Genomic DNA, 23,740 nt, shown 5'->3' with positions numbered 1-23,740 from the left:
AACGATGGGCCCTGTCAGTTCAACGGATCGTGGAAACACAAGGAGTTCGTGGCCGAATATTGCGTTGAGCACCTTGGAATCTTTCAGATATAGGAAGCTTGAGGTCATCACACAGCACGCAACGTACAATATAGACAAGTGTTAGCGACGACTTTCCTATAGATTCAGGTTATTTGAGCCAAGAAAAACAGTATCAAGTTCATGTATAAACCATGCTACTAAGAACAACAGTAGCTACTTTCACTTCCCATATCTGTTTAGGTCTTTAGGCTGAAATAGCTAGCCAAGCTCTTAAAGTACCTATTTTCACCCCTCAGTTTTCACAGCGGGGTGCTATTGCATATGCATGCGGTCGAACGATTGGTCTACCGCGTAGACCTCATGTGGGCTTTTGCCATTTTGTGAGGGCCCTACATACCCTCTCGGATGTTGTCGCTTCCCCCTGGTCTTCACTGCATTTTAGACATCTAACGCAGAGGTGAAAGATGTCCCCCAGTTGAAGTTATGTAGTCATCACTAGTTCTTAACGCATTTTATTTATCGTGGACCCGCGAAAAAGTTCACAATCGAGGATACGGCTATATATTGTAACTATATGTACCTAGATCTAGAAAGCCCGGAGTCTTATAATGTACATAACCTACAACATTCATGAGCACTATGCATTTCGTCGAGTAGATTATCATCAAGGTCTAGAGGATCAGGTTTCTATGGACACTACGTCACGCGCCGTCAAGCCCGCCTGCTGCTGCTTCACTGCGATTTGCAACGTGCGGATGACCCCTGCCCCAATTCAACCTTAATAGGCATTGTTCAATGCCGAAATGTCCGCGCTCACTTCCGGTTCACTGCGTTTTTAACCCTACGCGTGGATGAACAACGCCTCCCCGCTGCCAGTTCAAGAGGGCGTTGTCAGTGTTAATGATTGAACAAGACTTCATGCGATGTATTTCCCACGCGCCAGAGCTTGACTGCATTATTAAATCCTAACGTGCAAGTGAAAGATGGCCTCAGTTGCTGCGAATAAATTTCCATCGCTGGCTCATCTGAACGCGGATGGCTTTCGTATGTGCAAAGTTGACGTCCATTATGATACCTCTTCAAGAATATACGATTATCTAACACAATGCAGATTTGAAAACAACAAGCAAAAAAAGCAAATGATGGGGTTGTGTTTCTTTTGGTTTCTTTTTGGTGGTTCCCAACGCCTCGCTGTCTTTTTTGGTGTAAAAACATACAAGTATCCTCTCCCATATACCCAGAGAGACGGATAGATTGCCACTTTTTCTTTTCCTTCTCCCGTACTTTGGTTTACGTCCAGAGGATACAGGTGCCGTCGGCGCCGGCGCTGACACACCACGGCTCCGAGGGGTGCCAGTCGACGTCGAGGACGCCGAGCTTGTTGACGACCTTGTGGCCCTTGAGCATCTTGACGGGCACGATGGTGGGGTTCTCCATGAGGTCGCTGACAACCTTGCCGTGGAAGATCTGCAGGGTTCCGTCGTCGGAGGCGTCGGCGAAGAGGGGCAGGCCGCGGTGGAACTTGACGGCGCGGATGGCCTCGGCGTGGAAGCGCATCGTCTTGAAGGGGCGGGTGGAGAGATCGAGGTCGTGCCAGAGGAGGCGGCGGTCGTAGGAGCCGACGACGATGTTGTCGCCGCCCGAGTGGACATCGAAGGAGGAGATCCAGCGGGCGCCGGGCTGGATGACCTTGATGAGCTCCTGGCGCTGCAGGTCGTAGCAGCGGATCATGCGCTGGGTCGCGACGAAGAAGAGGGGGCGCGAGGGGTGGAACTGGGCCGTCTGGGCCAGTCCGGGGAGCTTCCTGAAGGGGATCTGAGTCAGATGCTTGGAGAGGGTGTGGATGGCGACGGCGCTGCGCTGTCCTGTGGGGGAGACGGTGCAGAGGAAGTCGCCACGTCGATGCCAGTTGATGACCTTGACGGTTGATCTGACGGTGGCCTTGAGCAGGACGCCGAGGGCCTCGAGCTTGGAACCAGGACGGGCCCACTTGCCGGGCTGCTCCTTGGTGACGGTAGCTGTAGGTTGGGGGTTTTGCGTCGCGTAACCGAAGCCGGCATCGAGGATGTCGCGGCTGGCCTTGTCGACGCCGTCGGCTCCGCGAGGGGGCACGGCGAAGAAGATCTCCTCTCCGGCGGCCGCCGCCAGGATGAAGGTGTCCTTGGTCGGGCGCCAGCGGACGACGTTGACGGCCTCGTCCAGGCTAATCTTGGCGGACCACTCCTGACGACCAGTGCGAAGGTGCCACAGACGGATGGTACCGTCATCACCGCCACTGGCAAGCCATTCTCCGTCAGGGCTGATGGCGGCCGACCGCACACGACCCTCGTGACCGCGGAAGACGGTCTGACTGGACGTGGGGAAGGGTCTGAGTTCCTCAGGGCGGGGAAGCTTGGGAAGGAGCGACGCAGGATCGATGTTGAGCCTGTTCTTGCGCACGCGGGGCGCCAGGTAGAGATCGAGACAGCGCTCGAAGCGCTCCTTGACAAACTCGCCGTAGGCGGGGACCTTGCGCAGCGAATCGAACTTGGCGGGGAGGTATTCCTTTTCCCTGTCTTCGGCGTCCGCCTTCTCCCACTCCTCCTTCTCGGCCTCGGTCGGGAGGTACTCAGGGGGCGGGTTGTAGCTGAGGTCGTAGCCGGGCGGCGGGAGCTTGGGTGCGGGGATGTTCATAATGTGCGGCGGGCGCTCCTCCTCGTTCGCCCAGATGTCGTAGTAGGTCTCTTCCTTCTCGGCCTCCTCCTTCTCCCTCTCTTCAGGCGGCTTGTAAGGCAGGATGCGGCCCTCCTTGATGGCCCTGACGAGCTTTGCGATCCTCTTGGCCTCGTGCTTGGAGGGGACGAAGCGGCGTTTCGGTTCGGGGGCGGCGCTCAGGGGCATCTTTTCCTCGTGGGCAGTAAACCAGTGAACCATTTCCTATGTCCTGTCAGTCTGCGCATTGGCAGTGAGAAGTGCGATTGAAACTTACAGGGTACGGGTCGTAGCCCTCCTCTGGAACCTCGTTCATCTGGACGCGGCGCAAAAGCTCAAGCTCGTCCTGGCTCAGGTTGAGAGGCTTGCCGGTCGCGGGGTCCGTCAAGCCGGTCCATCCCTTGGGGATCTCAATGGTCTCCAGAAGAGCGTCCAATGCCTCGCCGGTGGCCGGGCGCATGATCTTCTTGCCATTGATGTCGTAACCGATGTGAGGGTAAGAGTCGTAGAAGGACAGAGGGATGTTGCCAATGGTGTTGGCAGCCTCCTGGGAATCGGAGTCATCGGAGTCGTAGACGGGATCGATCTCGTCGTACTCGTAGCGCTCGTTGCCATTGGCGTCGGTAACGACCCTGTAGTTGGGCTCGTCGTCGCCATTGGCAGCGGAGAGCTTTGTTGCTTTGAGTTTCGCAGAGACGTCTTGGTCCTCGCCATCGGATGGAATGTCGTCACTCAGGATGTCCTCCTCGTCCTCGTCCTCATCCTCAGACAAGTCGCCGTTCAGCTCTGCCTCGTCGCCAGAAGACTCGGCGTAGTCGGAATCATCCTCGCTCTGAGACAGGATGCCCTCCAACGTTGCATTGCCGAATTCCTCCTCGACAGGAGCAGCAGCCGCCTGCGGTTCCTTCCGCTTGCCTAACGCTTGTCGTGGAGCCATTGTGGTGGTTTCAAAGCCAAAAAGTTGCCTTGGTGGAGGGCTATTTTTGGAGCTTCGCGATGCAGGTGCAGCCAGCGCCCATTCCCAAATTTTTTTTCTGCGATCACTTTTCTGCCGTCGTTAGTGCTAGCGCATTCCACACCGCCCAGCGGGGTTGACCGAAATCGAAAAGTGGGTCATTGGAAGCGTGCCGGGGGGCTGGTTTGTGTTCTGTCAAACACTGTAAATCGCTATGAAATCTGCCCTACGAAGAGACACCGCAGGGAGCTACAAGCGATTCTCAGTGGTTGGCAAACGCTCAAACTTGAGACCGTCGCATATATCACCAGCTGCACCGTCGCAGGTGACGGTTTCTCGAAGAAGTGGAGCGACTGGACGATGTGAGGATGACATATTCTAAGCCAGCTTGACCGCTGCTGGTCAAGTCACGTTACGAAATGCAAAGCCAACCGGCATCACGAAGCCTTCCATTTCTCTCCCGTCCGGCGAATTCCCATCATCAACGCACCTCAGAGCGCTGTAGGCTTGGACCGGGTAGCCCGTGCAGGGCCTTACAAGGCGTCCTTCAGCTGTAGCTCAGCTAACCCCAAAGCAACCGTCCAGTGCTCAAATTGCTACAACGTAGCATGAGACTAACCGGCGTCGGGTCCCATATGATTATTCTTGGCACAAATGGCAGGACGAAAAGGCCCGTTAAGGTCAAATAACACAATCTCCAGATCCCGTAAGGTTGCTGATGGCGCCGCCCTACGGCAGACGCAGCATGCTTCCATGCCTGAAGGGGCTTGAAGCCGAACAAGCGGCATTGGGGCTTTGCCATGTCAGTTGCAAGATGGCTATTCAAATGTCCCTTCGTCAGCCCACTCATGCCATCGGCGGCGTGGAAGCTCCGGCACGCAGCGAACATACCGTATGGAACGGTTTTCAAAGGGAGAACCTTGTCATCCATGTGTTATACGTTAGTGATGCTATTTTTCCATGCCGATGAGTCAAATGGCTTCAATTGCCATGCTCTCGGCCAATCACGGCGCCACATATGCTGCGTAGAATTGTGCCAAGAGAGACTCTGTCCCGCGGTCTATCGGGTGTTAGCTCGCCCTCGTAGCTGTCACCTATCGTGAGAGAGAGTACTGTTTCGTGGCTTCTGCGAGGTTGAGCAGAACTGAGACCCGACAGCCTGGAAACTTCGGCGTGTACTCAGTCGGGCATCTTTACTCGAAGGAGAGGTTTTGCCCGTGATTTGAATTGGGTATCTAGGCGCGTGTTGATGAGAGTATGAATGCGTGTACAAGAGTGAATAATGATGAGCAGACATCTGGTTGCCTGGCTCAAAGTACCTGAGATGGAAGCCCCCAACCCCGCCTACGGCTCCAACGTTGAACCTCCAACAACAACCTAGCGAAAGTACTTCGGATTCGCCTTGGGCTCCAGTATATGCATGGTAGAGGTGGTGCTTACGCCGCGTGGAATCCTTCTCCCCACAACCAGTCAACGAGAGCTCTCCTCTCTGTCGAGGACGTGGTTAGGTAGAGGGGCTGTACTTCTCCCAGGTACCTGGACTGAGTTGGTCTTAGTCGTACTTACCAACCCTGGTCTAGGTGGTCTTGAGCGGCCTTACTGGGCTAAGGTAAGCTGTGCTGCGTGGCTGCCACCAACCTTTGACATCAACCGGGACTTTGTCACTTACGACTCGACCGCGCCGCAGACAAGCTTTCCCTTCTGCTTGCATTTGCTCGTGTTTGCACCCGTGTCTTGCTCGCCCCCGGTCACTCTCTTGCTCGAGTGCACATTGCTTCTGCATCACACCCTTCGGCGTCACCACCCGCATGCTTCCACCATCCCGTGGATACCGTGGCCCAAAAATACCAAAGGAACACCCCGAGATCCAGCTGAGGGCAAGCCACACACTACTAGCCAGGGCATCATCGTGGTCGCCCTCGCCGTTGACGCTGCCCGTCCCGCCCAAGAGTCACAGTCGCACGTCGTCGTCACCTTACACACATTCCCCTCCATCCACATATAAACCCTCACGGACGCCGCACTCCGACAGTGTGGAAAGTTCTGAGTAATCAGAATAGTTCGTCCAACGCACATTGTCAGGCAGATCACGACAAAAAGCCTCTCAGTCCCCTTGATACCCTTGTCACATCAGTCATGCCCCAAAGTAGCAGTAGTCAGTCCAAGTCCGCGGACGGTGTCGTCAAGCATCGTGCGTGCGATGAGTGTCGTGAGTAGTGGCCCCATCCCGCCTCGAAGAATGGATTGGTGATTAACATCACTCGACAGGATCGCGAAAGCTTGCTTGCACCAAGGAGCCAGATGGCTGCTCGCGGTGTAAGAGAGAGGGTCTGAGATGTGTCTACTCGCCGCAGAAGCAGATGGGGCGGCCGAGGAAGCGTAGACACGTCGAAGAGTCACCGGAAGCACAACCTTCTTCCATCAAGCCTCAAGACCAAGCACAGCAGTCGCAAGCGCCGCTCATCACACAACCGACGCTAGACACCGACTTCTCCGCGTTCTTAACCCAAGACTTCAACGTCAACTACCTCGACCTGCTATCCCCCCTGGACGGCCCGCCGTCGACGCTGCCGCCCGAGCTGGCGAGCCTCAACACCATGGCTTACACCGAGCCACGGTACCCGGCTGGAGACTTCCAGTTTGGGGTTGGGGGTGTTGACCTGTTAGGTGGCATCAACTTTGACGAAAGTGACTCTGCTGACGAGGGACTGCCTCAAGATATTAATAAAAGCTTCACTGACCTCCTGTCGGCGCAAGTGCCCGACAAGGTCTCCAGCGTCTCCCCTGCCGCCTCATTATCAGACGCATCCAACACCGTTGCCAACGACACGCCCGAATCATCCACCTCTGCCCAAACACACGACACTCATCATGACCCTGATGCTACTACTGTCAAGGCGTACGACAACACCACATGTTCCTGTCTCTCCCAGATATTCCTGTCCCTCGACGCTCTGTCGAGGCTCTCGAACGACGTCAAGATTGCCATGGCAATGGCCCGCCAAGCCGCCCGAACAGCCCACGACGTGATCAACTGCCCGGCATGCAGCGGCATCGACATCACGAAGCCACCGCCCATGCAGTCCTTCCAGAACATGATGATGCTGGGCACCATCCTGCCCGCGACGGCCAACGCCTACGCCAAGATCCTCGAGCTCGTCGACGCCGAGACGGCCCGGGCCAAGAAGGAGAGCCGCATGATCACCTTCCGGTTCGCAGAGTACGGCGGCCTCTGGGGGGAGATGAACAAGAGAGACAAGGGCTGCGGCGTCATCGAGACGTTTGATAACCGCGAGATGGATCCCGACAGCTGGAGGCTCACGGTGCGGGGGCTGCTGAAGGTCGACATTTACGGCTACGATTTCGAGACGACGAACGGCACGGGGTATCACCACCTGGGTCTCAAGGATGTCATCAAGGAGATGGAGGACAGATCGAACCACCGGCATGACGCACTAGACGCGCACGTCGCGGCGGGAAACCCGCACCCGATGCTGCATACGCAACACAACCTGATGGTGCCGGAGGGCAAGGATGACAGCCCAGAAAATCGGAACTGCTTGAAGATTATAGAGATGGCGAGGGTTGCTTTGGATAAGCTGGTTATTGCATGAGGCGCATAGTTCCTTTGGGTATTTTTCGTTCATCTTTTGAATTTGGGCTACAAGAAAGAGATATGGACGGGAAAGTACACGCAGTTGCCCGGAAACGACGAGATGTATGGCGTAAGGAGGAAAAGCGAGCCTGTAGCGAGTTTTGATATTACCATTGTTAGATTTGATTCAACTTTAGACAGCGGGGTTTTTGATATCCAGTGGCCAGCGAGCAGGCCGCGCAAATTTAAGGAACATTCCACTCCTTCCAACCTCTGAAATTGTCCACAATATCGCTTCATTCCGGCATCCGAGTGGGTTTTGTCCGCTGGGTGAGATCTAGAAGGGTAACACACATGGCGATGAACAAGATTGGATTTAGTCGAAAGCCTCGAACATCCTGTAGTCTCGAGTCAACGTTCCATGCAGCTTCCATGCATATCGAGATTTGAGACACGGTGAGTAATGAATGGCGAGGCAACACGGTTTTTTCGGGACGCAGAGAGAAGGGCAGTGTATGGATGTGTCTCTCGTCAGCGGCGCCCCGGGGAAATGAAGAGACGGCTGACAAAGGGCTCGGTCGAGGCCGGGTACGACAAAGGGGATTATGCTGCGGGTTTTGCCTATTGATAGGTGAGTCGTGCGAGACAAAGACGGGATGTCTTGTCTCGTCTGACTTGAAGAAAAACAAAAATGTATTAGTATTAAGTAAGAGGGCTTGCGATGCGATGCGGGACGATTTGCGCGGTCTTGGGCAAAACCTGCTTATTACCTAAATGTTGCAGTCATTTGGTAATTTGAAGCAGACATCGACTCACCACCGGCGCGGCGCGGCGAGCCGAGTGTGGTAACGATGTCGCGAACGGGCACGGGGGTGGTCCATTAGTACGGGGCAAGGTTAGGTTGGGACCTGATCATTAGTAATATGGCCAATGCGATTCCCAGGGAAAACGATGAGAGCAGGCGGAGATCCGTGCCCCTCGTAAATCTGGATTTCTTTGGTTTTAGTGCAGGACTGTCAGATAAACCTTCGTGTTCGCGATGGGGAGAAGAGATTGGACGGGACGGGGACGATGGGAACGGATATTGATAATTGGCCAGGAACCTGCCTCAACTGCGCTTCATCAGTTGGGGGTCGATAGGTGGACAGCGGACTGGAGATGGACCTGGATGGGGGGGGCTCGGCGGCCTTGGTGCGCGCCGTCCGTCGCCCGCGGGTCCCCCTTTCGGCGCTGTCCTGGCCATTTCCTCCGGTTTGCCTTCATCAATTCCATTCCCGCCAGGTGCAATTGCCAGTAAGATATCCCCCGGCTGCTAAAATCTTAGGCGGTGATCCACCTGCAGATTAAGGTAACCTCCAAAAAAGCTCCTAACCATGAGGGCCAACAAGCCTTCGTTAGCGCCGTGGAAATAGTCCCGTTGTCCGCTGTCCGCTGGGTGTGCTCACCGGGCTACGGATAACACCCAACACCTAATCGCGCTCGCTTGGGGCCGAATGTTCGCGCGGCAGGTCTGGTCCGTTAAAGGCGGGGACGCTAAGCCGCATCGGAAGTAAGCTTGTGTCAGAACCTGGAGCCAACTGCTAGGCGGCAGAGGGGCTCAAACGGGGGGCGGAGGGTCCCAAGGTCCTTTTTCCCCAGGGCCCTGGTGCGCTGATGTGCTGATGACCCGACTGTGTTTTTCTCTGCCGTTGCTACCAGGTATGCTGCTGGAAGGAAGTGATGATGCCCAGACCACCCAACAGGTAGAACATTGGCAGCGGCGAATAGAGTTCCAGTTAGCCAGGTGCCTGGTCTGCCTACCGCAATCCTAACAACTGCCTGCGGTGGTAGAAAGGGTTCGTGTATTTGTAACTCGACCGCCTAATTGTCCGTGCTTGCATGTCACTTTCTGGCTCCGCCTCGTGACAGCAGCCTCCGTCCATGTCCCATCCTGTGTCCATCATCACCTTTTTGGCGTCCTGTAGTCCTCGTTTTTCTCATCTCTTCTGCCTACCGCTCCTCGCCTTACCCTTTTCTTTCATGCTTCACACGCTTGTTTCTCCCTTTTCCTTCTTTAAACAGCCTCCTCCCCCGGATTCTGCCTTCCCCTCCTCTCAACGCCCTGCAAGCGCGTTTACCTGTCTCTTCCTTGCTTTTCTGAACCCCGTCGCCGGTCTTCACGTCGGAGCTCCAACTATCGACCTGCATACATATTTGCCCGTGTCTCGAAGCTAGTCAGGTAGAACCGTTTCGCCTGCCCACACGACCAACCACCACCACCACTACTACCGTCAACCCCAGAAAGACGGGAAGAAAGAGAGCGCGCGCCCACCCCCGATCTCCCAAAACGTCATCCACATTCCGACGCCGCACCTCGCCCCCCCTCCCGACCTAGGCGTCACCAGGTCACAAAGACACCGCGCCTTTGCCTCCCTTAGCCGTACATAATCGCTAGACCGGCCAGGCCAATGGCCCCCCCGCCGCCCTACGCAATAGCGACTGGCGCCCAAGATGCGCTTCCCACATCAACCCTCGCCGCCGCCCTCGCTGCCGCTGCAACAACAACCATGATCCCCCTCACGAACCCAGCAGCAGAGACCATGGCCGACGTCGTCGCCACCGCTGTCACATCGGCCGCCGCCGCGACTGCGACCGCTGCCATGAAGGAGGGAGGCGGCAACGGCGAGTGCAGCCTGCTCGGCTCCTTTGCCCTCATCGTCCAGGCTACACTCGGCGGTCTGGCGCTTCTGTCATTGGTGTACAAGCGCTGGAGGGAACGACCGCAAAGGCCCGTCAAGATCTGGTTCTTTGATGTGTCGAAGCAGGTGTTTGGCTCGGTGCTGGTGCACATCGCCAACGTCTTCATGTCCATGTTGACGTCGGGGCGCTTCTCTGTTACGTTGGACCCCACGACGACGGCCAACGTGCGGAGGTTAGTAACGCGCGAGGAGGACTACACGCCAAACCCTTGCTCGTTTTACCTGCTCAACCTCGCCATCGACGTAAGTTTCTTGTGCTCCCTGCGTTCTGTCTGTACCCGGCTAACGTGTGTCCCAGACAACGATCGGCATCCCCATCCTTATCGTGCTCCTCCGAGTCCTCACCGGCCTTGTGGCCTACACGCCAATGGGCAAGCCCGCCGAGTCGATAAAGTCCGGCAACTATGGCAACCCGCCAAATGCCTGGTGGTGGCTGAAGCAGTCCGTCATCTACTTCTGCGGCCTCTTTGGCATGAAGCTCTGCGTGCTCATCATCTTCTTGCTACTTCCCTGGATCTCGCGCGTAGGCGACTGGGCCCTGCGCTGGACCGAGGGCAACGAGCAGCTGCAGATCTTCTTCGTCATGATGTTCTTCCCCCTCATCATGAACGCGCTGCAGTACTACATCATCGACTCCTTCATCAAGCAGCCGCAGACCGAGCACGAGCGCCTGCCGGATGAAGACCCCGAGTGGAGCTCGCGGCACGCGGCCGTCAGCCCGTACGACGACGCCGACGAGGCGAGCGACAACGACACCGACTCGGACGACAGCAGCAGTCTGAGGTTAAAGAAGGCGAAGCACGCGGATGATGCGGAGTATGATCCCGACAAGGACGGCGATGCGCCCACGGTGATTGGCAGCAGCTCGAGCAGGACGAACCACCAAAGGAAGGACATATCGGCGGAGCTCTTCCCCAAGGAGTGATTTGTGTAACCCTTACGAGAGGACGGTAACCTAGAACATGTACGGGTGTAGGGCCTAGATGGTCTCTTAGGGTTGTAACAATATCGATATGGTTTATATACGTTATCACATATCTTGCTGCGCAGCGTATTTATGGAGAATAGCAAGCTCGGGTAATTCAATGCATTAGCTGGTCACGTCCGTTTCTTGAGACTCCCTTTGTCAATGACTTTTTTCCTCTGAGGCTTTTGTTACGACACGGCCTCTAACAAAGCAGCATGGCGGGTCAAAAGAATGAACAATCTCCGCAGGCGTATATTTTGAAGGCCGGCGCCCCTGTTCGAATGTCGGGCAACCGGGGAGTCAGCAAATCCTCTCAGCACAAGTTTGAGTTCCTGGCCGATGTGTGGAGTAAGAGGGTGAGATGGAAGAGGATGACAGGACACCAAGACGATGGTATACCAAGCAACAGCCTGGTATAAAGCTGCCACGACACATTGGGGAATACGAGGTACGGAGGAGCGGACCCGTCTCGGACGAGTGGTGTGGACGACTGTGGGAGTCAGAATAGAGGAACATTTGAAAGTATGCCCTTTTGAACTTGCTTTCCGGATGGGAGGATCAGGTGTCCAGTGCATAGCTGTTGGCAGGATGACGGTCCGGATTGCCTTCACGTCCCCTGATCACAGGTACGGTTGGCAGCGCACACAGCCTGGGCAGAGTGCATGGCAGCCGTGTAGATGCAGTTCCTCCAGGCCATGGAAGATTTGTGGAAGCGGACATCGGGAATGGCCGACGACCCGGTCAATCCAGCAGAGACGCCGGGCCACCTCTCTGTACATCTGGCAAAAGGGAGATCGCTCTGCCACGCCATCGTACCGGCGTTTGGACAGCGGGAGACGTTGTCGCGGCCAATCCGTCCCGCTTGACCTCGCCCTGCAAGCGTTGTCATAGATGTCGCCGCGTGCAAATATCAGCCGTAGCCGCTACTCCTATGTGGTCTGAAACAACCCAGACGCACTGTGTTTGAGGGTATGAGAGGTATGTAGGAGCAGGTTGACAAAAGAGAGACAGGCACCTCCTACTTGTTTTTATATTCAGGCATCGTGGCAAGGAGATGAGGGGTGCAACAGCAGATTGAACCAAGCCGCACATCCTTAATAAATTCCCCGATAGACGCTTGTCAGACCTCATGGGCCGCTCGTACACCCAGCTCCTCGGACACAAATCCATCCTCTCATGTCCCTATCCACGGTGACAAAGATCAATGTTCTCACTTCTCTCTCTTGGTATACCCTCCCGCATGTGCCATCACCATCACCACAGACCCATCGCCATTCACTTTCTTAGCCACATCGCCCGTTTTCCTTAGGTTGTGAATACTGCAACCGTGTGATGGCGACAACGATCTGGCAAAGCCGGACTTGAGACGTCTCGGTGTCTTGATGGACCACAAGAAAACGCAGTCAAAGATGCGAAAGACAAGATGCTTCAGGTAATCTTGTTCAGATGCTTACGGAGAAGGAAATTCATCGTCACGTTCTCTTCTCTCATCACATATATACTCGCGCCTCTGCATCTTCTCTTCCGAAGAGGACGAAAAGAGACAATCCATCCATGACCTGCCGAACCACAACAGTAGCTCACTCACAAGTCAGGTTACCACAAATCTCATCATCACACCGCACGATTTAGATGTCATATACTTGATATGATATTTTCAATTCAATACTCTGATATTCCCCTCTCGCGAAGCGGGTATCTCTCCCACACCATCATCGCAACAACCTCTTTACCCCCTGTCCATCTCCCGCACCCCCTACCCTGGACACAACGTCCGAGTAACCCCCCTCTTGAACCTTCCTGCTCCCCAAAACTCAAATCCATCCCAAGTCTGCGGATGGACAATGTAGCAAACGATCGATGACGGAAGAAGACGACGCCAGCCTGCGGCTCGTTCAGCGTCAAGACGTGTGAGGTGAAGAAGTGCTGTGTGGACGGCCAAATCCACGCGAATGCAAAAAAAAAGAACAAAAGGCCCCGCAAGAAATCAAGATTCGCCATGACGCAAGGGAAACCCATACAGAAAAACAAAACAAAGAAACAGAAACTTTGACCTGGGTCATTTCATTATACACCCTCCATTGCTCCCTCATCAAGATTCGAAAAAAAGGCTCTTTCTGTATGCCCGAAACTCCGTGTGGGAAACCAACCCCAGTTCTCTCTCTTTTTGATGTTCCAAACAGACGACCAGTGGTTTCTGCGAAAGGGTGCGGTCGGCTCAGGGATGACCCCATCACGAAACCACTTTAATCAAAACTCAAAGTAACGCCGCCTCGGATGTATGAATTTCGGACTGCATTAGTCTTTAAATAGACTGCCGTGACGGAGACAGCATTCCACTTTGTCGCCACGCATGCGAAAACACTGCTTTCCATGTCAAAAGGTCGTGATAAATGCTTTTCTTTCATTTCGCTCAAACGCCGCTCCAGCCTTCCTTGGTCGGCTGGTAGGCCTTGTATCCTGGGTACGTGCCGCCGCTGCTTTGCGGGGGGCGCTGTTCTTCCTCCTCCGGCTCGGCGTGCATTGGCTGGCCAGTGGCGGGGCCGCGGTTGTAGTTGTACTGCTGCGGGCGGCTGTAGCCTGACTGGAAGTCAAAGCCGCCAGAGTTTTGGAGGTCGGGGGACTGGGGAGCGTGGTCTCCGGTGTAGCTACGCTGAGGCGCGGCCAAAGGTCGGGTCGACTCGGACGAGTACTGACGCGCACCGCCACCGTATTGTTGGCGGTTGTAGTTGTCGTTGCCATACTGGTCTTGCTGGTCAAAGCCGTAGTCGTTCTGAGGCGCAGGGGAGCGGCGGTAGGGATCCTGAGGAGCGGGGGACCTGCGGTAGTCGGCAGGAGGAGGGGCGGGGGAACCGCGGTAATCGGGGGCCGGCGAGCGGCGGTAGCCAGCAGGCGCAGGGCTGGGGCCGTTGCGAGGGGGGGCAGTGAAGGCTCTGCTGGGGGCCGGGCTAGGTCCGTTGCGCGGGGGGCGGCCCATGCCATATCCTCCTTGCTCAAAGCCACCGAAGCCTCCGTCGAGCTCGTGCTGGGGCGGTGGGAAAGTCTGTCCTCTTTGCGGGCCGTGACCGTTGTTGTTGAACTCACGGGCGGGAGTCCGTCTGCCTTGATTCATCGCCATGCCTCCAGCTGCTCCAGCCGCAGCCGCGGCTCCGTACTGGTCGACGCCGAAAGATGAGTTGGACTGTCCGTATCCGTTGTTGTTGAATCCTTGGTTGTTCATGGCGTAGGGGTCCGCAGACTGATTGGGGAAGTAGCCGCTAGCTCCGGCCTGTCCGTTTTGTCCGTAAGGGCTGTTCGGGTGGGACATGGCGTTGGGTGCCATGAGAGGCATGTTCGGGTTTGGCGACGCTGCGGGCTTGTTCATCTGCTCCAGCTCCACCTCTTCCTCGATCGCAACCTTCTTGGATCCAGCACCTTCCCAACTGGGCATGGCAGGAAGAGCGTCTCCGTCCTCCTTGCCCCCGGACTTGCTAACATCGAATTCGGCGTACTGAGGGGGCGCCGAGGCTCCGGATGCCACGGGCGCTGGTGCTGTGAAGTGTGCGGTATGCGTAGGCTGGTTTTGGAGGAATGGCGGGACGTTCGAATTCGCGTTCATGGGCGCTTGTGACTTGTATCCTTGATTCGAAGAGTACGGCTCGTCGAGGTACTTGTGAGGCGTTCCTTTCGGGGTGTCGCAGCAGCCGCAGCAGTTACCGCAGCACTTGAGGCAGTAGCAGCACTGGCAGCAGCACGACAGACCGCAGCAAGCGCATCGAATGATACACCATACAATCGAAAAGATGATCAAGCCGCCAACAATCATGACTCCGATGACCGGCCACCTGCGCATGTCAGCATCCATCGATCCTGACTTGAGCCGTGTAAACCTACTTGCAATAGTTGACGGACATGCAGTTGTCCCAACTTGAAAATGCCGTCTTCACATCATTAACCTGGTTTCCCACGTTCTCCACCGTGGACATGATCTGGCGCTTCTCGATAGCCGCAGCCATGCTAGACATTACTGAGCCCCAAACTCCTCCGCGGAGGCTCCTCGCCATGGCGACGTCGATCGAAGGCATCTTGAAAGCTGAGATGCCGAGTTTCTCTCCAACGAACGTGATTCTCGGTATGATACCTTCGAAAAAGCCGGGGTATGTGTCGAGGTCGGGATGGTCGAATGAGAGAGGGATTAAGTTGCGGAATAGTAGCAAGACTATAGGTCCATCATCTCATGAAAAAAGACGGATTGCTCGGTGTTTCGTTTGATCGGCTGAACGCACGTTGATCTTCGGTGCAGTCAAGGGAATGGAAGGCGAGCCGCTTGTGTCCTGAAGGTCCGGGTGACGCAGGTGTAACAGAGCGATCTCAGGCGAGAAACGGGCGAGGAGGCAAAAGCGCAGCAAGCGAAAGCGGCAGGCGTGAACGAAAGTAGATGTCCCCTCTCACAGACCGGTTCTGGAAGGGACGAAAATGAAATGCCTGTGTTGCCGTTAGAGGAGGGAGAGTTGAAGGTGGTTCGTCACTGCGGGAGGTGCAGTGTAAAGCGTGGTCGCCCCCTTGCGTAGTGGTAGGGGAAGGCGCAGCGAACGACAGCGTAGGACCGAGGGAAGCCCAGAGGTTTTCGTCTCAAAATGGCGCTGAAACTGGGCGGTGCAGTCAGTAAGCACCGCAGGGTTGACAGGATGACCCCGAGAATAGGCGATCGGTGGCCAACAGATTGCGGTTGGGGGCTGGCGGTTTATTGGGCGAATGACGCTGTTTGTTTGGTGTAGAAAAGGGGTGGTGGTTCCCGATATTTCGTATGGTATACGCGGGCCTTGTCGAGAGAAACACGGATATCCCAGGTAGGTAGTGGGCTGTAGCTGAGGAGGGTCTCGTCGTGAGACGTAAATTGTGTGTGTGGTGACGAAAAATGCAATAAATCCTCGTGTGGCGGCGGGCTGAGTCGAGAAAGGAATGAGTGGATTGTTTATCCAAACTTTGCTGACGCTGTGTATATGTCTATCGTTCCTTAAAGGGAGTGAATCAGGCGCAGAGAGAGACACGGGGAGCCGGCATCAAACAGCCTCGGGAAGGCGGGCGGAACTTGGGACGAAAGACAACTGATAAAGGAGCGAACGGAACAGGACGCAGCCTGCCGGGTCGGGTTGTCGAGGATAATGCACCTCCAAAGGGTGTCGAGAGAAATAAAAAAGAGGATGTGAGAGGCCGCCGTGCCGTGGATGGGATGGCCTTGGAGGTGTACCTTTTCCCGGAGCGTCAGTGAGGGGACGGAAGGGAGGAGGATGAGGAGGGACGAGGGAGAAAAATAACGAGGAGCGTTGAGAGAAGAAAGGAACGGGAAAGGATTGACGTGACGCACGCGCTACTTTCCCAGAAAGCTAACGGTTTCCACGAGGGTTGCGGGCGATCAAGACGACAAAACACACAGTGGATGAACCCCGTCCAGTGAGAGCGGAGAGGTAAGGAAACGGCCCGAGGGGAGGAGAGCCTACCTCAGAAAGAGAGAGACAGGGAGATCAACAAATCACACTGCGCAATGACAAAATCGTCAGTGTGTCGTGCCTACCTAAGAGAGAGCGACTTGAGCGATCAAGAGCGATGCGATAGAGAGAACGAGAGAGCAGAGATGGAAGGCAGAGAGAAGACACACGCACGCGCACCACTGTCCACAGCCCACACACATGAGGGAAGCCAAGGGAGATTTCAGATTGTGAGCGGGAAATTTGAATTGCGATCGAGCGCCATGCCGCTCTAGCGGCATCCCCCTGCCTAGTGTACCAAGCCGCGCTGCTGCTGGCTGCTGAGTGCTCACCAAAGTGGATGCAGATTGGACCTGAAGCTCCACGAGCGTCCTGGCTCTCACAGGCGTTCCTGGCCGTAGCGTGCAGCGTGCCGTGCGGCGTGCATCGTGCCTGGCTCAGACGAACTCTGGTGGGGTGAGCAGTTCGCTCCTCGCTCGCATTCTCTCCCGCAGAGTCTCCCTCTCTCCCGGCCTCACCCTCGCTGAGAAATGCGAACTCTGCCAGCGGGCAGGCAATGGAGCCAGAAGCAACTCGCGGCAGAAGCATGCACTGCAATATTCTGTGCCAGCAACTCCCCTGTAATCGCGCAAGTGCCGCGGCGCAGCCGTTCCCCTTCCCACCTATTCCAGTGTCGCGTTGGCCGTTGGTCGAAGCATTCCCTCCTCCCCAAGTCCCGGTCCCTTAGCGGCAACCTCTTAAGCCGGCCAGGGGGCACGTATTCCATGCCTTCCCACCCGCCTTTCCTTCTGAGAAGCTTGTCAGGGGTCGGAGATGATTTGGATTCGTCGACCACAATTTTGAGCTTGCTCGCCCGCTGACGGGTTACCGAAGTTTCGCAGCAGCAAAGCGGGAACAAGCCAAAACCCACACGCCGGCCGAAATCTGCTCGCAACATGCAGAGACAGAGACAGAGTGGCTTGCAATCTGCAGGGTCACAAGGTGAAACCTGCACTTTGAGTGGACTCTATCTGTCGCTCGCCTGAGGATTGCTCGCCTGAGGATTCAGGCACCCATACTGACTTGGCAGTGGTCCGGGCGTCTGGGGCTTTCCCACATGATTCGGATGCCACGGCCGATGGTTATTCCCATGAACGCCACCCGGGTCAGCCACACAGCTCTGCTCCCAATCCCGACCTCACTCGCCACAATCGGAACTCCGTGTCGTTCGTCGTGTTTTCTCGTCAGGCGGGCTGAGCAGGCGGGTCGGATACGGCAATGGGGGCCGCCGAGAATAGCGTTGCGAAACCGAGGATGCTTCTCCTTGTCTCGAACTTTTCGGTCGACGGTGGACGCTGAAGGGGTTCGGTCGTTTTATATGCGAACATGGCCCTGTGTGTTTCAAGCAGCGTCGGTGAGACTTTCTCGTCGCATTCCAGGCGGTCCTGAGGGGGAGAGGAGGCGCCGTATACGTCCGGACAACCGCCGACGAAGAGAGCAGACACTCGATTTTGTGCTCCCATACGTTTCCAGTACTACTAAGTAAAGCACTCTACTCACTACGTCAAGGCTCCTGGGTTATTACTATTCAGCTCGCTTGTTCAGTTCTCTATTGACTTAACTCTGGTTTCTCGACTTCATCTAAACCAGGGAGGATCGTGGGATCAAGAACCATGAACGCCACGAGATTTCGGGAAATGGGCGTATTAGGCATCCTTCCTCGTTGTCTAGCTCCCGGCTCCGGGGCGCTTAGATTGTCGCCGCCAGAGAGCGCCCCGTGTTTTCTGGAAACTCATTCTAGAAGCTCAGATGTCAGCTACAGCAATTCAGGAACCATCTGATGTTGAAGCCGGCGTTTAGAAGTGCTCACGGCCTGAGCTTAGCGCGTCACCATAGATCGGCCACCGACATGGAAATCACGTTACAGCGTCAAGAGAGGTCGAGGTTGTTAGAAAAAACTAGTCTTTTTACTAAAAAAGAGATATCATACAGTCAGAAGGGGAAAAGCCCGTTTCCTGACCATCATAGGCCGTGAAAAGGAGGAGAATTAACTCCAGCCGACGTTTCGTTCCTCCACATGGTTCATCTTCATAGGTCCCCCAATTCCCATCGAATAGGAAACCCTTTAAAAACGCCGCTGGATCAATTTTGGTCCGCAATCGAGGTATCATTTGGTGTTCGCATATCCCTTCCCATTCCCTTCCATCGTTGTGTCTTTCTCGCATGGCAACTCATCCTCTCCCAAAAACACACACACGCAAGCACCCTCTTACTTTCCGGGAGGCGGGCCGGCGGGCGGCGCGTAGGTGCCCTGGGGCTGGTGGTACGCGTTCTGCGGCTGCTGGAGGTTGATGCCCTCGTTGTGATTGCCGTAGTAGCCGTCATTGGGGTTGAAGGTGGTGCCGGTGTACTGGGGCTGCTGCTGGCCGTAGGCCGGGGGCGGGTTCTGGTACTGCCCGGGCTGGCCCTGGCCGTAGCCCTGCTGCGGGTACTGCTGGTTGTAGGCGTAGGTGGTGTTCTGGGGGTAGTACTTCTGGTTGTTGCTCATCCAGCCGGTGCCGTAGAAGGGCGACATGCCGCGCTTTCTGCGACGGCGGGAGCTCACGCAACTGTTTTGAGAGAGTCAGTTCAGCTTCTTTTTGGGGGCTTTGTCGGGGAAGGCGATGCTGGATGTAACGTACCCTAGCGCGACGAGGATGAGGATGGCGATGCCCAGGACGACGGCGGCGAGGACCCAGCGGCCCCAGTAGTACCACGAACTGCGTTCGTAGCACCCGTATGCGTTACAGTACGTGGCTCTGGAGGTTGGTGTTAGTTTTCCGTGGATGAATCGTTGCTGGCAATGGGACGGGGCGCGGGCCATCGCAATCTGCCGTCGTTGTTGATCGGCGGAAGATCGCGATGTGCCCGACGGGGAAGTATGACGAAAGACTTACCTCTTCGTAATCGCATCGTGAGTTGCCTGAGGGAGAGGGTAGGGGAGGATGTGAAAATCTGCGGGCGCCATGTTGATGATTTTTGGCGATGCGCTTGATGGAGACGGCGCAGTCGATGTTTGCTGTCGGGTGTAGGTGACGGAAGTTGCCAACCGAACTTATTTACTGGCCGACAAACAGGGAATGTGGCCGTAAAAGTAAAGACGCAATGATAGGAAGTCTCTCAATCTGAATTCGTCTTCGCAGTGATGCCAAAGCAAAAGAAAGCTCGTGGCGTTGTGTCGTGAGATGTATTGCTACTCAATGACGTGATGGCTGTTGGCCTGACGTCGCGGTTTGCTGGAACGCTGACCCCCTCGTACGAGTGAATGGGGCAAAGGTTGGATGAAATAAGGCCCGCCCGGGTTAGGTTCTCTGCTTCAGGGACCTCGTAGGTGGGTTTAGGTGCAATAAGGCTTAGGTCGTTTGGGGTGTTATGCAGGGCGGAGCGGACGCTGCAAGAGTCGAGTCGGGTTTGATTAGGCTGAGCGCGAGCTTGGCGAAAAAGGTCTAAATAAATGGGATGGGCGAAAGAGGGAGGGGGGGAAGAGACGAGGGATGGATCAATTATATTCGTTGGTAGGTCATGAAAGTTAGGTGAGGAAGAAAAAGCCAAGAAGACCGTCACCCGTCTCTGGACAAAGCGACGTCTTGGAGGCTGGGCAGAGTCACCGGCCCCGAATGAATTGCGTGGCCTGCCTCCTCTGCCCAGACTTTTGGTTGCTTGTTCGGAGCTTGGAACCTTCGCGCATTCCCACACACACTCAGTGACTGACTCCAACGCACACAAAGTACCCTTACTCTCCGGCCGCCGTATCCCAACACCGGGCTGCCTCACGAAACTGGTTCCGATTTTGCCGTTCTTGTACCTCCGTCCCTCCGTTCCATCGAGACGGTACCTACCTATCCGAATCTTGACCACCTGGACCATGCCTCCCTCAGAAACATCTCAGCAGCACCGGCATCATCAGCAATCAGCATCACCGCTGCGCCGGTATCAGCACTACTTGCCATTACAATTCCCCCAACAACCAAAGTCATGACAAAACACTTCTCTTCTGCAGGGTCCATTTCGCCCGACCAGCCAGTCAGTCCACCGCTCTCCAGCGACCCGTCAGTGGCTGTGTAATCCAATAGTGAGCCAACCGCAGCTGTCCTCTCCTCGCAGCACGCCGAGGAGCGAATGACAGCGAGCGCAGGCCGGCCGGGGATATCGCTCCCAGCGCCTGACATCACCAGCCGAAAAGGCAAACCAGGGAGGCTTGGCCAAACACTTCTGGTGGCCCAATATTCCCCGCCGGGATTCCTCACCAACCGTGGCGCTGTCGCGGTAGCGTGACCCTACCTTCCTACCGACGACCAGTCACCACCGCCGGAATCTGGAATCATCGAGAGGAAACTTTTGCGCCGTCGCCCATCTTCTGCAGCATCTCGCGTCGTCAGGTACATGGCCTGCCAATGCGCGAGCCAAGTGGGCTAGGCGATGCAGAGCTGCGCAGCTCACCAGATCCGCCCGTCCCTTATTCCCGTTCCATTTGTCACTTCTCCCGCATCGCCGCCAGTGATAGTGTAATCCCCAATTGCCTATTCCGGACCACATCAGAGCTAAACGATGGATATACCGACCGGCGGCGACATTCCACAACTTCCTTCGTCCGTCAGGGTAACTCGACCTTTCTCCGGGGGGAGACGGCCGCCCACGTGAGCTACCTACCCAGGCATCGCAAGCATAATATCTCCGGCTGCTCTCGTTTCTCTGCAGCTTCATCTCATCTCATCCCCCTCCACTAAGAACCCTTCTTGGACTTAGGTACTTATAACTTCAGCCTAATAAGCCCTCACTTGTTTATAACAGCAATCCAATGTTTCCTTCCACGTTGAACCCGTCCTTCAGCGGGCGTTTCTAGGGATTGAGGACAGGAATACCCACCATCCTGGGTTCCAGCTCCATTTCTTCGACGCGAGTGCGACTGCCAAAACCAACCTTAAAAGACGCCCGGCGACCCGCGTGTCCCGGGCTGCCGGGGGCACTGCTGCTGCTGACGGCGGCCCCGTCCAGCGCTGCCTGGCGTCGAGGACCACCCCACTGGGAGTGGAGGGTCCTGACCAAGGATCCCCGCCGCGGCGCTGGCAATTGTCGAATCCAACCAGAGCAGACCGTACGTGGTGCCTACATAATGGAAAGCTCGAGAGCACGAACAACAAACAATACTTTCACAGACGAGAACGTTGGGAGCTCCGATTACTTAACATAACACAGCCCGGCCGAGGCTTCAGGCCGGCTTGTTATATCTAACCCATCCCACCTCTATCCAACCCACGAAATCGGGAATCCCAGCTGAACTTCCACGAGCGCGGCCCCTCCAACAGAGATTAGATTTACCGCCTCCATGGCGCCTCCGCCAAGGCTGTTTCCAGCTTCTTTCGCGACCAACTCTGTTTTTGCTTGCCTTGCCGCGCTTCCTGGCCAATCCCCGAGCTAGGCGCCGGACGGTTGGTTCGGTCTCAAAACCCTCACCTTCCGCCGCACACCCGTCGGCCGGGACCTCCGTGGTATGCCCGGTGCACCGCCGGGCTTGGCGGCAAGTTGACTTTTTACCGCTTGCATCCCTTTTTCGGTATTCGTCACATCTAAGCTGATCCAGCACGTCTGTCCGCGAAAGCCATTTCAAATCGTAATTGTACTGCTCTTGGTATTAGAAGAAAAGTGTAGCCTACGAACACGCGAATCCTGCGCTGGTCAGCCTCGAGGGAACTTCCCCCAGCAAGCGCTGCGATGTACTCAGCCTCTCAACCGCTTTATTACAGAGCATCAAAAGAGGCTGCGTCCTCGAAGGATAACAGACCCTCGCAATCTTTTGTCAACCCGCACCGAAAATTTCCCGAGGTCCTTCATTAACCGGATGAAGGACCGAGACCAAGAGCCAGTGAGCGACCTTGATCAAAGGTCGCCTCCCTGTCCTTCCAAACTTGTAGCACATGCCCAGCCATCCAAGTGACAACCGCTCGTGGAACCCGTAACACCAAATTTGTCGTGACTTTTAACAAAGCAACCATGCCGAGTACCTGTTTCCCCTTGATGAAAAATGGAGAAAGAATTTCGCCCGTAAAACGCCGTACCGCCGCTGCTCAAAAGGTAACAAAACCGTCTGCGTCCGTCCGTGTGGTCGATGTTTCGTCGTTATCGTCACTTGGGAAACGTGAACCTGGAGGTAATCTTCTCAGGCTCCTTCTTGCCCGCGCCGCCTTGTTGCTGTTGCTGCTGCCTCTGCGCGAGGTCCGCAATCTTCTCCCTCGCCTTCATCAAGCTGCTGTTGTCCTGCTGCTTCAGCTTCGCGCGGATCTCGTACAAAGCCATCAGCGTCGAAGCCCTGTCCAAATCGTCTTCGCCCTGTTGCGCAATCGTGTGAGCTCTCGTCTCCTGTCCCGGGACCTCCAGGAAGTGGTGGGGGTAAGGGTGATGGAGGGGGTAATGTACGTCAGAAACCCCCTTGGGCGTGCCGTCAACAGAACCCTGGGCCGAGTTGGACCGCGAGAGCATGGGCGGGCTCATCATGATACGGCGCCCGAATTTATCGACGCGGGCGGGCGTCGCGGTGCCTGTGCCTGGGCGTGATGTCTGGGAAGAGTGGGCGCGGCGGAGTTCGTCGGTTGGTCGCTTGGGGACGAGGCCGCCGCTGGTCTTTTCAACCGTCTCGATCGCCTTGTTCGCCGTCACGAGAGCTGCTGCTGCATTGGGTTCCTGGCGGAAATGTCGTCAGCTTTTGGGGTTGTTTTCGAGAGGCAGCATCGGCTGCGAAGGCAGAGAAAAGTTTGTTGCGGATCTGCCTCCTATCCTACCCCCTGCGAGATGCGCACCGCGAGGGGCAGATTTCGATGGGTGACATGGGCGAGTAATGGGGGGCCAGGGGATGAGGAAGACGAGGAGGAAAACGTACCGCCGCGTTGAGGCTGCTCAGGTCGGCGAGCATCTGCGCCAGCTGGAGACTCTCCATGGCGTCGGGCGTCCTTTGCTGCGTTTGCGTTGCGAAAGAGCTCCTGGAGATTTTCGGTCGCGTGCGTGTAAAGGGACGGATGGAGGTGGTCAATTAAAGTCCAAGGAATGTTAAAGGCGTTGCTGGGAAGTGGATATCGATGGTGGGATTTAGCGGGCGGCCGAAGGGTAAAGACAGCCTGGGAGGTGGGAGGTTGTTGGTGGGACGGGCCATGGAAACCCACCGACGCCGTCATTCAAGGCTTCCAGGTTGTCTTAGCTTTTTCTTCTTTCCCACAGAGCGTCAGGTACAACAGCAGTAGTGGTGTGATGGTGCGCCTGTCAAGTACCTCTAGCTTGCTGCAGGCGGCTTAAAGT

At 56.0% G+C, this 23,740-nt stretch overlaps 7 protein-coding genes across 7 annotated transcripts; 3 read left to right on the top strand and 4 right to left on the bottom strand.

Moving 5' to 3' along the window:
* Nucleotides 1-1,311: 1,311 nt before the first annotated feature.
* Nucleotides 1,312-3,649, bottom strand: erb1 (Ribosome biogenesis protein erb1; the record flags this gene model as incomplete). The annotated part of the gene is made up of 2 exons (XM_032020027.1): nt 1,312-2,937; nt 2,990-3,649. The coding sequence occupies 2 exons, from the start codon at nt 3,647-3,649 to the stop codon at nt 1,312-1,314; spliced, it is 2,286 nt and encodes a 761-aa protein (XP_031882728.1).
* Nucleotides 3,650-5,803: 2,154 nt separating this feature from the next.
* CGGC5_v000905 (Lactose regulatory protein LAC9) lies at nt 5,804-6,392 on the top strand (the record flags this gene model as incomplete). Its single annotated transcript, XM_066150738.1, has 3 exons — nt 5,804-5,876; nt 5,936-6,329; nt 6,386-6,392. 3 exons carry the CDS (start codon nt 5,804-5,806, stop codon nt 6,390-6,392), a joined length of 474 nt encoding a protein of 157 aa, XP_066009835.1.
* A 262-nt stretch (nt 6,393-6,654) lies between these two features.
* CGGC5_v000904 (uncharacterized protein) lies at nt 6,655-7,281 on the top strand (the record flags this gene model as incomplete). Its single annotated transcript, XM_066150737.1, has 1 exon — nt 6,655-7,281. The coding sequence occupies one exon, from the start codon at nt 6,655-6,657 to the stop codon at nt 7,279-7,281; it is 627 nt and encodes a 208-aa protein (XP_066009834.1).
* Nucleotides 7,282-9,709: 2,428 nt separating this feature from the next.
* On the top strand, nt 9,710-10,925 carry STIMATE (Store-operated calcium entry regulator STIMATE; the record flags this gene model as incomplete). Its single annotated transcript, XM_032020029.1, has 2 exons — nt 9,710-10,243; nt 10,299-10,925. 2 exons carry the CDS (start codon nt 9,710-9,712, stop codon nt 10,923-10,925), a joined length of 1,161 nt encoding a protein of 386 aa, XP_031882730.1.
* A 2,455-nt stretch (nt 10,926-13,380) lies between these two features.
* On the bottom strand, nt 13,381-15,031 carry CGGC5_v000902 (uncharacterized protein; the record flags this gene model as incomplete). Its single annotated transcript, XM_066150736.1, has 2 exons — nt 13,381-14,791; nt 14,841-15,031. The coding sequence occupies 2 exons, from the start codon at nt 15,029-15,031 to the stop codon at nt 13,381-13,383; spliced, it is 1,602 nt and encodes a 533-aa protein (XP_066009836.1).
* Nucleotides 15,032-18,683: 3,652 nt separating this feature from the next.
* Nucleotides 18,684-19,421, bottom strand: CGGC5_v000901 (uncharacterized protein; the record flags this gene model as incomplete). The annotated part of the gene is made up of 3 exons (XM_032020032.1): nt 18,684-19,023; nt 19,096-19,212; nt 19,351-19,421. The coding sequence occupies 3 exons, from the start codon at nt 19,419-19,421 to the stop codon at nt 18,684-18,686; spliced, it is 528 nt and encodes a 175-aa protein (XP_031882905.1).
* A 3,155-nt stretch (nt 19,422-22,576) lies between these two features.
* CGGC5_v000900 (uncharacterized protein) lies at nt 22,577-23,384 on the bottom strand (the record flags this gene model as incomplete). Its single annotated transcript, XM_032020033.1, has 3 exons — nt 22,577-22,780; nt 22,868-23,131; nt 23,328-23,384. The coding sequence occupies 3 exons, from the start codon at nt 23,382-23,384 to the stop codon at nt 22,577-22,579; spliced, it is 525 nt and encodes a 174-aa protein (XP_031882902.1).
* Nucleotides 23,385-23,740: the final 356 nt, after the last annotated feature.

The sequence above is a fragment of the Colletotrichum fructicola genome (assembly GCF_000319635.2).
Source record: "Colletotrichum fructicola Nara gc5 chromosome Unknown KSG_Nara_v1_contig01, whole genome shotgun sequence".
Lineage (NCBI taxonomy): Eukaryota > Fungi > Ascomycota > Sordariomycetes > Glomerellales > Glomerellaceae > Colletotrichum > Colletotrichum fructicola.
This window is presented reverse-complemented; position numbering and strand designations above follow the sequence as displayed.